This window comes from Chenopodium album, chromosome 5 (genome assembly GCF_948465745.1).
Source record: "Chenopodium album chromosome 5, dcCheAlbu1.1, whole genome shotgun sequence".
NCBI classification, from domain to species: Eukaryota; Viridiplantae; Streptophyta; class Magnoliopsida; order Caryophyllales; family Amaranthaceae; genus Chenopodium; species Chenopodium album.
Window position 1 is genome coordinate 12,701,812 of NC_137838.1, and position 14,881 is coordinate 12,716,692.

General features: G+C 32.2%; 1 protein-coding gene across 1 annotated transcript; it reads right to left on the minus strand.

Annotated features, from left to right (window-relative positions):
- Positions 1–12,442: 12,442 nt before the first annotated feature.
- LOC145630467 (F-box/kelch-repeat protein SKIP20-like) lies at positions 12,443–14,099 on the minus strand. The gene has a single exon (XM_081682725.1). It carries the CDS (start codon positions 13,981–13,983, stop codon positions 12,715–12,717), a length of 1,269 nt encoding a protein of 422 aa, XP_081538851.1. The 5' UTR covers positions 13,984–14,099; the 3' UTR covers positions 12,443–12,714.
- Positions 14,100–14,881: the final 782 nt, after the last annotated feature.

Here is a 14,881-nt window from a genome sequence, read left to right on the forward strand (position 1 = left end):
CCTTTGCCCATGTATCACTTTATTATTGGACCTTAATACTTTTTTCTCACGAGTTTAATCTCACACTTCGTAATTTTATACAGTTTATTTATGTACTCCTTTTAAACATGTTTTGCGACTTTATTCATGTGTAATTTTTTTAATTCATCTTAATATATATCAGCATGTAAACTTATTTTATACTTCCTCCTTTTTTTTATATATTTGCAACAGTTTGACTTTTACACTTTTCATGTGTTTCACTTTGCCTACCTTTAACGATTCAAACTTATGTAAAAATATAGTTATGTGAAATCATTGTTAGATTCGTATCGATATATACAATTTTAATATCAAATGTTTATAATTTTTACATACCGCTAATTAAAGATAGGGTTTTTCTAAGCTATGTCCCCCAAGTTCTTCAGTTTCTAAGTTGTACCTATGCTTTTTCAAAGTTATAAGTTGTGTCCTTCACCTCACGATATTTTATCAATAATACCGTTTAACATCCATATCTATTAACGAAAGTTAAGTTATTTTATCAACAATGGTATCGTGGCGTTATTAATTTGACACATGTCCCGTTCTAATTGGTTTAACACTTTAAAAAAAATTAAAAATCAGAAAATAAAATAAATAAATAAATAAAAAGTTATTGCTAACGTTAAAGGTTATTGTTAATAAAAATTAGTGAGATTGAGGGCACAAGTTAGACGTCTGAAAAAACATGGGCACAGCTTAGAAACCGAAGAACTTTGGGGGCATAACTTAGAAAAACCCTTAAAGATATAAACAGTTGAAAACATGTATGGATTAGCATGAAAAGAAAAATGTTTCAACTATTAAAAAAAATGTCCCAAGTAATAATTAAGGACTTGTCACGATTGTATTATAACATACTTTTTTAATAGACTTGTTTCACAATTTATAAAATATTCAAATCATCAAATGTCATCTTTTTCACAAAAAAATACTAAGGAGTACGAAGTATAATAGTACTTGAATTCAGATGACTTAGATAAAGATAATTACTTTCGTTTATGGCCTGTGCATTTCAACTTAATTTCAACTTAGTTTTCAGTTCAGTTTATTCTAATTTCCTTCTCTAATAAAATATTCATTTCAACTCTATTTAGTTCACTTCAGTTTAGTTCAACTCAGCTCTAATCAATTCAGTTTAGTTCACTTCAGCTCAACTTATCTGAGTTCAGTAAATATGAACAGACAACAGACCCTTAATTAAGGCATTTGAAAATACTTTTTGAGACACAATATGAAGAGACATTTCCTTAAATAACTGATGGTGGGTAACCACTTAGCTGGAAATGGACTTTAGACCAAGAATTAAACTTGGAATTTAGTTATTTATTTTTTATAAGATGGTTTACTATAATAGAGAATTTAGATAGTGTAAAGTTGAAATGATAACCAAATCCCTCAAGTGAAGGCTGACATTTATTTGTCACTAAAAGATGCTCTTAACCAATTTTTAATTCTAATGGCATAAATCTCAAGAGAATCACTGTTATTATATTGAGAATCACTATTATCATATTATATACCGCCGTAAATAATTTCATCTCATCTTATCCTAGGTTCCTCAATACGCGCATAAATCTCTCTTTCTCTCTCTTTTTTTTTTTTTTTTAACTTTTTTTTTTTATAAAAAAAGTCCTAAAAGACACTAAATTTCATTAATGCAAGCCATACGGCATCTACAATTGACAATGAAAACGAATAAGAATTAATCGGGGAAGGGCTAAGAATCCAAATACATAAATATAACAATTCGGCATATTCTCGATTCGTTGTCTCATACAATTTTTTGAGTGAATCCGTCGTCGCTTCGCAATTTTATGAGAAAGTAAATTCTTGTGTTGATTCCGTAACCCGAATCCGAGCCACAATCAATAGTAGCCCCGCACAACCGGAGATCAAATTAAGCACAAATAAAACCTTGTCTATCGAAAGAGTACGAAAAACCTTGTCTTTCGAAGGAGATGAACTCATTCTTTCGAGGGAGACATTATTGTAACCTAAAACAAATTTAAAAGCTTAAAAGAAAATAAGGATTGGGGCTTTCTACCGGTGAAATCCGATGGAAGCCCCTTAAAATTAACAATGGAGACTAGATTTAGGAGAGAGAAGAGAGAAAAGGAGGCTAGGGTTTTTTTTACTGGTTTTAAATTTTATTTTTATTTTTATTTTTTATTTTTTATTTTTTATTTTTTTCTACAATTAGCTATTTTTTTGAACTTTTTGTTTTTTTGTTTTTCCTCTATTTTGTTTCTTTTTTTTTAACAAGCAAAGACGAAATTATATTACAGGATGATTATGGGCATCCTTGAAAACCCAAAACAAACCAACAAAAGAGGGAGGCAGGCTGCAGAAGAAAAATTAGCAAGCCCACAACCTAGTAGTATCTTAGAATCCGATAATCCAGCATAAAAAAACTAGAACAAAGAGCAAGAAAGAAAACTGAAATAAAATGCAAGAAAATAACTTTCTTAAAGTGATCAGAGGGGAGCCAAGGAGTAGCTCAAAGGCTGCTGAAAACGCATCAGGGGTCAGCAGTAATTGCCAAAGTGTTGGCAAGTTCTTCCATGTAAATCTTGGACAGGTTAGGGGGAGAGAAAAATTGATAAGCAATGTCATCATCAGTCTTCATTCTTCCTATTTCAGCAAAATCGTGAGCAATCCTGTTAGCTTGGTGCTTGATGTGCAAAATGGTAACACTCCAATCCCTTTGCAGAAGCTTGACAACATCATTGATAATGTTAGATAAGGCATGATCAATGTAATATATTGGGTTTTCAATCATATATTTCAGAGCTTGAGCATCAGTTTCGAGCTCAAGGAAACGGATTCCTCTAGCCCAGCAGATAGTAAGACCCTCCTTTATGGCAAGGAGTTCAGCAGCTCTATTTTGTTTATATATCACAATATTAACATAGTTCACTCTGATTAATATTGGAAATTTTATTAGGCTACCTTCAACATTTAAAAATTCCATATGGTGTCCGGCTAAACCTTTTCTCATATGTAGAGGTGATCGATTTTTGAAGTAAACTATTATGTTCACGCGAGTCCAAATCTAAATCGGATATTTTTCAGGTCGGTTTCATATCGGAACAGGTTGGACATGCTTTTGACACTTCTACTCATATGCGGTGACATCCAAGTTTCTAATAATTCACATAATGGTTATATTTAGCTAGTTTGGTGGCTAACCAAGCATTATAAACTAACTTATCCCTAGTTAATCACAAATCTAGCTGATTTTGGAACGTAAACCATGATTTTTATGGCGCTTTTTCCAAATTTTGACCTCAATTTAATCCATAAGAGCTAAATTGACCCCAAAATCTTAAATGAACCATTTTATCGGGCTTAAAAATTGAAAAACGTAAAATGAATCATTTATTGTACATAAAGTGAGGTATTTCTAGTTGTTTAGTTAAATTTGACCCCCTTAAGAATTAAAATGACCCTCAAAACCTTAGTTGAACAATAATCCTACTTTCGTTATAATTAATGGCTAAATTTACGTGCCCAAAAATTAGTTTGATTTGTGTGCTGAGAAATTTGATCGATTTTGGGGTAATTTTAGCTCTTACGACTCAAATTAGTTCTTATCAATACGGTGCTTGTAAGTATCTCAACACATGTTATGAAATGTCTTAAGCTTCCTCAAGGCATTGCCAACAAGATTGATTCCCTCATTGTGAGATTTTGGTGGTCCAACAAGGGCTGTAAAGGTATGCACTGGGTAAGTAGGGATATTATCCAAACCCCTAAAAGCATGGGGGGTTTGGGGATTAGAGGTAATTCCGCCCTCAATGATGCACTCCTTTTCAAGCAATCAACAAGGATGCATCTCAATCCTCAACTTTTGCTCTCAAGAGTACATGGAGGTTTACAATCTTGTGGGGTGTGCAGCATAACTAGGCCTTATGTTAGGATGCGGAATCCATCCTTAGGAAGATCAAGTCTTCAAAGAGTTTCTCGGGTCTTTAAGGATGGGTTTGCATGGAAAATTGGTAATGGGAAAGAGGTTAAGGCTATTAGTATGCCTTGGGTGGGGGGAGAAGTACCAATGGTAAATTATAATCAAACTTTGGGAGCAGCTCTAAGTTGGAAGGTGGAGGACTTTATTGATCGAAACACAAGGTCTTGGGATGCAGGAAAGGTAAGGAGTTGTTTTGATTGGAATAGTGCAAAGACTATCTTATCTATGGAACTACTGCATTATAGGGAGGACAACTTCATTTATTGTAAATTTCACCCGTCAGGGAGATACACAGTGAAAACAGGTTACTACTATCTCTTGAAGGATACGGGGTTAAATCAGTCCTCCTTTTCTATCAGAGACCGTGAGTTCATAAAGCTGATTTGGAGAATAGACATCCAACCAAAATGGAAACTCTTCCTATGGAGACTATTCCATGATAGTATTGTTGTTAAGGTCAACCTAGCGAGAAGAGGATTACAAGTCGATGAAACTTGTGACTTTTGTGGCTCTGATCCGGAAGACAGCCAGCATCTCTTTCGTTTTTTCTCTCTGGCAAGGGAAGTGTGGGGAAACTCCCCTCTTTCTATTAGTCATGATTCCACTGGTTACAGTTCTTTGAGGAAGTGGATCCAGAGCTATATCATGCTCTTTCATAGCGAGGATGGTAAGTACGGTACTCGTAGTGCTTTGTTCATAGCAACCCTTTGGGGTCTGTGGAAATCAAGAAATGCTAGATGTTTCAAGAATGCAAATGGGAATGCTAGTTTGGTTACGGAATTCATAAACCAAGCAATGCAAGACCACGAGGTCTTCACCCAAAAGGGTAATCATGATGATTCTAACAGGGTAATGAGAAGCATTGACCCAGTCATTCCCCCAGGTTTGAATCATGTGCAGCTAGGAAGAGACAAGACTGGTTATGACAACTTCATTGTGGAAGCAGATGGTTCTTGGGAGAAGAAGACTTTGAGGGCAGGGGTTGGTTGGGTAGTCGTTGGAAATAGTTCGTCGGACGAAAGGGGGAAATGTGGAGCGGCCTCATTAGTGGTCAAGTGTGAAGCGTGGGCATGCCTTAAAGCAATGAAATGGGCAAAAGCACAAGGGAAGCAAGGTATCCTTCTGCTTTCTGACTCTATTTCCCTCCTTAACAATCTGCAAGATAACCTAGGTAAGGATGTCTCGATAACCTGGTTGATTAAGGAAATTAGGGAAGTAGGGGCCACCTTTTTGAGGTGTGCGATATTAAAGGTGCCAAGAGATCAGATACAATGGGCTAACAACATGGCTAGAAGATGTCGGCTTTGTCTACTTTTTCTTAGTTCTTTTGTTCCTTTGCTATTGTTAAAAAAAAAAAAAAAAAAAAAAAAAAAAAAAAAAAAAAACCCTCAAAATAAGGTCAAAAATGAGGAATGAAAATGCCATAAATGTCTCAATTACATGCCAAAATCAGCCAAATTACGGATTAATTTTGTGTAGCTTTGAGAGTTTAATGATGGGTTAATCATTTAAATAAGGCCTATATGTAAATTATTAGAATACTTGGACAACACTTTATATAAGAAAAAAAAATCCCTACCACTATATGAAATATTTAAAAGTTGAAGGCCACCATATAGAACTTTCTAAAATATTTGTACAACTCAAATATGTTTTATAAGAAGTATACCCTCTGTTTCAAGTATTTTTCTCATTTTGACTGTACACGTTTATCAATAATTTTTCAACAACGAAACAATTTCATGACAATCCAATATATTAACAACCCCTGATTTTAAATAAAAAACAGCTTCCCTCAAAGTGAGAAGGAGATAAACATTGTATTTCAAAAGAGATTGGAAAACCTTGTACTGATTTGAAAGCAAATTTCAAAAAGAAAAAAAAGGACTTGTACTTATTTCAAAAGAAATTGAAAACTAATGATATCAAGAAATAAAAATTGGGTATTTTCACCGATGAAAACTGTACTAATGAAAGTCCAATCCATTTGAAACTTAACAATGGAGACTAAGGTTTAGGAAAGAGGAGAGCTAGGTCACATTTTTTTGTTAATAGAAAGAGAAGAGAGATTGTGTTTAGTCTTTTTATTTTCTAAACAATACAATTACTGTGTTACACACTTTTTTTTTTTTACAAAAACAAGGAAAATTTTTGTATTACACACTCCTTCGATGAGTTAAGGTAATAATTAGGGACTAAAACCTGAACTTTTTTATTTCATCTTTTGGGAACTATGGTTAATTATCAGACAATTTAATCTAAAAAATATACTAACCAACCTAAGCATTGATTAGGGTTAAAAAAAAGTTTACTAATTCCAAAAAAAAAAAAAAAAAAAAAAACACAATAATAACACTAAGCATCAATTCTAGCATTATAATTCAATTATACCCACAATTTTTATTTTTCTAAAAAAAAAGCTTTAAACCCTAGTAGAAAATACAAAAATTGATGTAAAAAATTTGAACAGGATTCATAGACAACATACTTATGCTAATATGTTTGAAAAGCCGCTAATAATCTGCACCAAAATCGCCTTTGGAGCTTCAATTATTTTTGAAAGAGAGAACAAACAAAGGGATGTTGATGATGAAGAGTACGTGAGAGTTAAAATGGTTAACTCTTAGCACATAGCTCCTATTGGTTTAGCAAACATACAGGATGGAAAATGTACCACTACATGCATAATAGGTACGTGACAGGTGGTAAGTATTTTGAGAAAAAATATTCAACTTATAGGATGGTAAAAAGTACCACTATACGCATAATATAGTACACAAAAAGTATTATTCTGGCAACTTATACTTTAGTGGTACCATTGTAGATTCATTTTTTTTTTTCCAAAATCTTGCAAAATTTACATTTTTGTCCTCCTATATGTATTGTAATTGTATAAGAACAATGCGCTTGAGATGCACTCAGTTAAAATGACGCCCTTTTTTTCGGGTTAACACACTTTATTTGGGGGGGGGGGGGGAACTAACAAAAAGTCTTATGCAATTGATGGGCCCCACTATTATACCATAGTTAATTTATCCCACTAAATTTTTTTCTTAGGTCCTAAAAGGTGAAAAAAAAAAAAAAAAAAAAAAAAGGTCTCAATAGAAAAAAAAAAAAAAAAGTTTAGTTCTTATTTGTTTTTTTATCTTAACCCCTCCTCCGAATATATATATATATATATATATATATATATATATATATATATATATATATATATATATATATATATATATATATATATAGCCAGAGAAGGGTGAATTTTTAATGTTTTAATCTGAGTCGTCGGTAGTTACTAAAATCTAAGGGTGGAGATTTCTTTTCTCATTTCTTATTTCTCATTCTAGCAAATATAACCCTTTTTTTTTTTTTTTTTTAAAAAAAAAATTTTGTAAAAGTTTATAAAAATGAAAAATGAACACTACTTGTACTTCCTCCGTTTTCTTTTACTTGCAACACTACCCTAAAAATGAAATGTCACAATACTTGCAACACACTATAAAAGGAAAGTTAGTTTAGGGAAAAACTATATTATTTCCCTTATTTAAAGCACATGACCCACTAAATTACACTCCTAACAACCACTCATCCTATTTTAAAGTATATCATATCATGTGAACCCCACATTTCTTAAATACCATGAAAAAATTGTGTGTTGCATCTAAAAAAACGGAGGAAGTATAATAAGGTCACGGGGTATTTCCTATCTCAATCAAGATTATCAGATTATGACACGTAGGCTAACCATTCAAATAATAGCCCTATAATTTTACAATCATTCACACACGTGTTCCTCTATGAAATGGGCCATTTTTTCTTATCTCTAGAAGTACAAGGACTAGCTGTACATTGGCATGCATAAGAAAATTTTGATTTTGATTTTTTATTTGTTTTTTTGGTGTAATAATACATAATAAAATATTGCATGGGGTTCTTGTTGTTTGTATTGTAGTGTTCCAATTCTTGAACCCGACTCTATCTAAGGAAATAAAAGATTATTCTTAACACCCTACCATGTGATACTTAAGTATTATTGTCGTTACCATGGCTATGGTTAGACCATCTCCAATGGTAAGACTCAAGTGAGTATTTTTAAAAGAGAGAGAGTATTTTTTGCAATGTAAATCAATAAGTTGGTACCTAAACTTAGCAACTCCAAAAGAAAGTTGCTAAGTTTAGAAACTCAACTTTGAGTCTCATTTGACAAAAAGTGTAGGACCTTTATTAATATTTTAATACATTTTGTAATTTATTTAAAAAATAAATGGATTTGGTGGACCATAAATTGAAAGTGACATTTGCATATTTTAAAGAGTTTCTCAATACCTTATTACTCTATTATTTTAAATTAAATTAAAAAAATAATAAGTTCATACAGGTTTATATATATTTAATATTTTATATATGATTTTTTATTGCTAAATATTTTAAATTTGTAATAGATAAAAAGTTTAAGAATTTTATAAATTTACAAAATACACATTAAAATCTAAGAAGACCTTACAAAAAATAAGTTTGGATTTGATAAAAAAAAAATAATAATAAATGAAAATAAAGAAGAAGAAGAAGAAGAAGAAGACTCAAATCAATTTAGGCAAGTAAAAATAAGATCAGATGAGCTAAAAAACATGATCTATGTACGTATATTTAGTTCATCTTATTTTATAATCTAAGCTACTTTGTATTTCGTATGTATTAAAAATGAAAAAAGATATTCTCTCTTCTCTCTCCTAAACCCTAGTCTTTAATGTTACTTTTCAAAGGTCTTCAATTGAATTTCACCGGTGGAAGACCCCAATTTTTATTTTCTTTTAAGTTTTTTGTTTCTTAGGTTATAATAATGTCTCATTTGAAAGACAAGGTTTTTTCTACCTCCTTCGAAAGACAAGGTTTTTTCTACCTCCTTCAAAAGACAAGGTTTTATTTGTATTTAATCTGGTCTCTGGTTGTGCAGGGCTACGATTGATTAGATTCGGGTTACGAGATCAACACAAGAATTTACTTTCTCACAAAATTACGAAGCGAAGACGGATCGACTTAAAAAGTTGTATGAGACAACGAATAATTGAGAATGTGCTAAATTGTTATATTTATGTATTTGGATTCTTAGTCTTCCCCATTAATTCTTGTTTGACTTTGTTATATTTGTTTTCATTATCGTTAATTGTCAATTGTAAATGTCATATGACTTTAATTAATGATTTTTTGTGTCCTTCAGGACTCTTTTTTTTTTTTTTTTTTTTTTTTTTTTTTTTTAAGGATGAACTAAGTTTTGTAAATTTGTAATAAACATAAATTTTGTAAAAAAAAAAAAAAAACGGGTACTAAACATACATACATAGAGATATTTAGGGAGTTAATTTGGATTATGACTGATCGTTCTTATTGTTGATAGATGGGAATTACATTAATAGTTAAATTTGCAAAGTAGAAGTAATCGTTGAAAAAGAAATTGTGGCTTGGGAAAGGAAAATATCAATTATTTGTAATCATTCTAGTATTTGGTACATTAGGCTGCTACATGCCTACATGAAATATCTTTTTCCTTATTACTGTATAGGTTTTTGCATATTTGTGTACCACAAAGATTATTTGATATTGGGTATGGTGGGACCAATGTTATATCCACAATTCAAGTCCAATGAGTATTCATGTGAATGGGTGTGAATGTGTGATAGAGTATATAAATCAATCTTGGATTTCAACCACTACATTAACCTTTTAGTTGAATTGGTTCATTAACATGATGTCAGAGCGCTGAATATGAGGAGTGTCCATAACGTGATGAGGGGTTATTATTGGTATTGCAATGTAAAAATGAGGTTACTCAGTTACTCTTATTACTAGTATCAAACATAGTACTCCCTCCGCTTTTAAATACTTGCTTCATTTCTCTTGGACACGCATGCTGATTCTAATCTTTGATTACTAATATATTTAATTTCCAATAAGTATAAATTCTAACAATTGAAAATTAATAATCTATTTATTGAGATGATTCCAACAAGTACCCACAAGACTATATTTTTTCTTATGTATAAATCACAAACATTAGTCAAAGTAGGACAAATAAATAGTGTATAAAATAGAAATGGAGCAAGTATTTAAAAACGGAGGGAGTATTTTTTATTTTCATTATAATTTTTTTAGGAATACGAGTAGTATAAAATAAAAGTAGTATGGGCTATCATGCAATCAATTTCAATTATTCACAGAACTTTAATTGATTTGTGTCAGCCGACAAAAACAAAGAATAAAGTTTTAATTAACAAATACTGAAATACTGACTCAGGCGACAAATTAAACTTTTGGCTTTATAGCTTTGTACAAGTACTACACTATACTACGTGTCTACGTTTGTCGATTCTTCATTCATTACTCTTGTAGCATTGTTCAATTATTTCTCAATCTCACATATTCTATATTGTATTGAACATGTCTATTCAAAAAAAAAAAAAAATTGTATTGAACATGTTAGAGATATAAGATATCGAAAAATATAAAATAACAAACAAAACAAGAGATAGATATTTTATTTATCAAAAAAAAAAAAAAAAAAAAAAAAAAAAAATACAAATTAAAATACACATACATCACTTCTTTTGTGTTTAAAAAAAGCAACAAAATTGTAAAGTGACTAGAAATCGATTCAGAGGTAAATGATAAGATAAGACCTTATTTTATTCACTTTTTAAAATTAATATAGGAAAAATTGTTTAAAATAATACAAACTTTGAGCAATCCGTCAAAAACAAGTCAAATTTTTAATTATTTTTAAATAATACAAACTTTGAGGGTTATCCGCTTTAAACAACTTAACCGATTAGTTAGCTCATGAATAAGTTATATAGAACACGTGATATTGTATTATTTTTTTTTAAAACTATTAAACAACTTTATAAGATAAATTAAAAAATAATTGGTTAAATAAGTTGTAAGTAAAGATATCCCTTAAAGTTTGACTTGTTTTTAGCGGATCGCTCAAAGTTTGTATAATTTTTGACAATTTTTCCATTAATATAAGCATGTAGTAATTATGATTACACGATTACCCGACTCATATGACAAATGACCCGAAATCGACCAAAAATCCGAAATCTACACTAACTATTAGCTCGATCGTTGGATCTAGAATATGCAATTAGCTTTGCTAAACTAATTTGCTTGGAAAAAAAAACTTGCCAAAAAAAAATGCTATAGGTAAATTAGTAATCAAGATGAAAACAATAAATTAATAAGTTAAATAGTAAGCTAATAGCTAGCCATTGTGGCTCAAACTAACTAGAAAGATAATTAGCTTAAAAGTTTATGTGGTATTGGAGTTGCTCTCTATTTTCTCTCCTTATATATGTTACTATTGATAGACACATCTTTATCAAAACAAACCTACGAAATTTTGTTGAAAATTTGTATCAAGAAACAAGGTCGAAAATGATAATTACGAGTATTTAAAGGGTTAGAAAATGATTTTATACAATAAATTACAAGTTCAAATGTCTCCATGAGCCCACCTCGATAGGTAATTTACTAGGTTCTAAATTCTTGATACTACGTAGCTTATTTGTGCCGATAAAAAAAAAAAAAAAACAAAAACAAAAAGTATTCGGTGGATATTAAATTCTATAAAGGAAAATTTTGTGTAGAACTACCCTAAAGATAGGGTCATTTGTGAACAACTACTCATTTTTTTTTATTTGTTTAGAACTACCCACAAGTTTGAAAACATTTGGGTAGCACTGCCCATTAACATTTTTCGTCAAATTAAGACGTTATCGGAGCTTACTTTTTTCACTTTTGCCACCCAATTAACTCTCCCAATTTGTATAAAGGTTTTAATTTACCTTAATTAACCTAATTAAGGTTTTAATCATAATTTATTTTAGGATTCATGAGTGTAGTATTATTTGGGGATTTTAATTTCTAAAGTTTGGGGGTTTAATTGAATTGGGGTTTTTGCTTATTTTAGCATTAATTGACCATTGTAATTGAAAAAAGAAAAAAATTGGGCCAAAATAACATTTTAATGGGACGAAAAACGTTAGTGGGTAGTGCTACTCAAACTTTTCCAAACTTGCGGGTAGTTTTAAACAAATAAAAAAAAAGGGGTACTTGTTCACAAATGACCCTATCTTTAGGGTTGTTCTACACAAAATTCCCTCTATAATACTATGTTATCTTCTGTACATGTCAAACTGGATTCTAAGAAATCAAAAATTCAAATTATTCTCCCCAAACATAAATTGTTTGCTTGTACACCTTTTACAACATCACACCACTTTACACGCTACTTCATACACCACTTCCTTTTTTGTTTAAAACCATACCAAGTCAATATATGCATTATTGTTCAAATATATAGACCATAGAATAGTTAGTGTTTAAATTGCAATCTATAAGTTTTAAACTCAGAATCTAGAGTTGTTAGTATTCCGTATTTTTGTGCAAAATCAAGTCAAAATTAATAATAATAATTAATAATAATAAAGAAATTAAGAATAGTAATTCGCTCATCATCTAGATTTATACAATCTTCGAACATCCGTATAAGACACGGAGTAACATAATAACATATATTCATAATTCATTAAAACAATGGTATAGACACTTTTTCTCGTACTCTTTAGCGGAACTTGATTTGCAATAATAATCCTCGACCATAGACAATTTCTCTAACAAGTTATACTCGTAAGAAACTCGTTACATATTAGGAAAATAACAATGCTAGCCTAGATAAGAAGGTGAGAAGCGGAGAAGGGGAACCCAAAAAATCTTGGAGGAGCATGAACATGTTGCCATCTCCAATTAACTCCACCTTGACCTTTATTGCAATTGTTATTATTGTTGTTGGTGTTATTATCCACATTTTTTCTCTCCAAGATGAACATACCTTCCCCACCACAATTCTCCCCATTTCCCATCAAGAAAATCTTACCATTTCCAACATCAATCAAGGAAACCGATGATGAAGATGACCATAACTCTGTTACTCGTTTCGGGATCGATCCTAAGTTTACCCCTTTCCACACCTTGTCATCCCATTGGAATTCTTTTATTTCGCCCTCGAGGACATACCACCACCGCCGTTGTCCTTCTACTGTGACAACGGCGGTGGATTTGGGATTGTTTCCGGGGTACGGCCATACCCCGGAAACAATCTCCCAAGTATTCGACTCTGGGTCGAATACTTCGGCATCGGGCCTGAATCTCCCTTGAGATTCAGTCCCGTAGCCGCTTATAACCCAGAACTTTTCTTCTTTTGTTAAGGACAGTCCGTAGCTTTCGTCTCGTTCTTCCGCCATTGGCGGCAGGGCCTTCCACTTGTCGGCCACAGCGTCGTAGGCCTCCGCCGATCGGAGGGCATTCTTCTGTCCGTCATGCCCTCCGGCGACGTAGACCGTGGAAGGCCCTGCCGCCGCACAGGCGAAGAACGATCTCGCCGTCGGCATCGGGGATCCCTCCCTCCACGTCCCGACGGCGAGGTCCAGAACCAACACCCTCGAAACCGGCTCCAGCGTCGCCGGGTCCCACCCGCCCAACACCACCAACTTCCTCACCGCCGGCAAAACAACACACTGCGAAAATGTAGGGATTGTAACCCCTGCTAAACAACGCCATTCTTCATTATTCGTGTTAAAAACATTCAGATTGTAAAGCAGTGGACTCCCATTAACAACTTCTTTGATACCATCATCGGATTCTGACTCTTCGAGTAAACTTTTATCTTCAGCCACCGGTAACAGCGGCGGAGGCGGCGGAGGTGACTGTGGCTGTATAAGAAACACATGATTTTCGGCGAAGCGAGCGAGGCGGCGATTGGAGAAGAAAGAAGGATGAGAGACAATAGACTTCCATAGATGAGAAACCAATCTAAGTGAAGGATGAGAAGTAATGGGTACTCTCAAAAGACACTCCATTGCTAAATCATCTGGTAAACCTGGGATTAATTGTTCAAATTGGAGAAACCCCATTGATTTTGTAGCACAATTATCTCCCATTAATCAACAAAATTAAAGGGTTAATTGATTTTTGTTGTTTAAATTAGGAATTTGTGAGGAATTTTAGAAAGTTAGGCAATTCTTTTTGGGTTTTTTTAGAGTGATGAAAAAAATGATGTGAAGTGAAGTAGTGAAGACAAAGTGGTAAGAGGAGAGTATATATAAGGGAAAATTTAACCGCGCCCACGTTACAAGTTGGAGTTGGAAAAATTGCTAATTGTGTAAAAGTTGTGTCGTTTGGCAATTTATATTAATTGAATTTTTGATTTTGTACAAAGTATCTAAGTTTGTAATTAGGGTTATTTGATTTGCTCGAGAGTCTTTTCTCGGATGATTCATTTAGGATAAAGCTCATCTGTTTTTCTATCACGTAATCTCACCGACCTAAATTATAAGTTGTTTTTGGGTAGAATCTTTTGATTCGAAACATAGGTTGTCTTATAATGGTAATTTGATATTAAATGACTTTTTGTTTATCAAAGTGTCATTTTGAAATATTAACTACAATTACTTAACAATAGTAATGCGCTGTATATAAACACTAATAAGATGACATGTATTATGGGATCCATAGAGTATGACCCTGTTTACTTGACCTTATTTTTGCTGAACTTAGGGCCTGTTTCGATTTACTGAAAACAACTGAACTGATTGAGGCTGAACTGAATTGAATAGAGTAGAAATGAATTGTTTATGTGAGAATGAAATTAGGAACTAAATTGAACTGATTGAAGCTGAACTGAAATTAAGCTGAACAGAATAGACCTTTAAATTATTTTTACTGATTTTCTGTTATATTTATTCTTTAAAGGTACTGACCAGAAATTATTTTTACTGACCAGAAATTATTTTTGTTGAATTGAACTTATTTTTGCTGAACTAAAATTATTTTTACCGA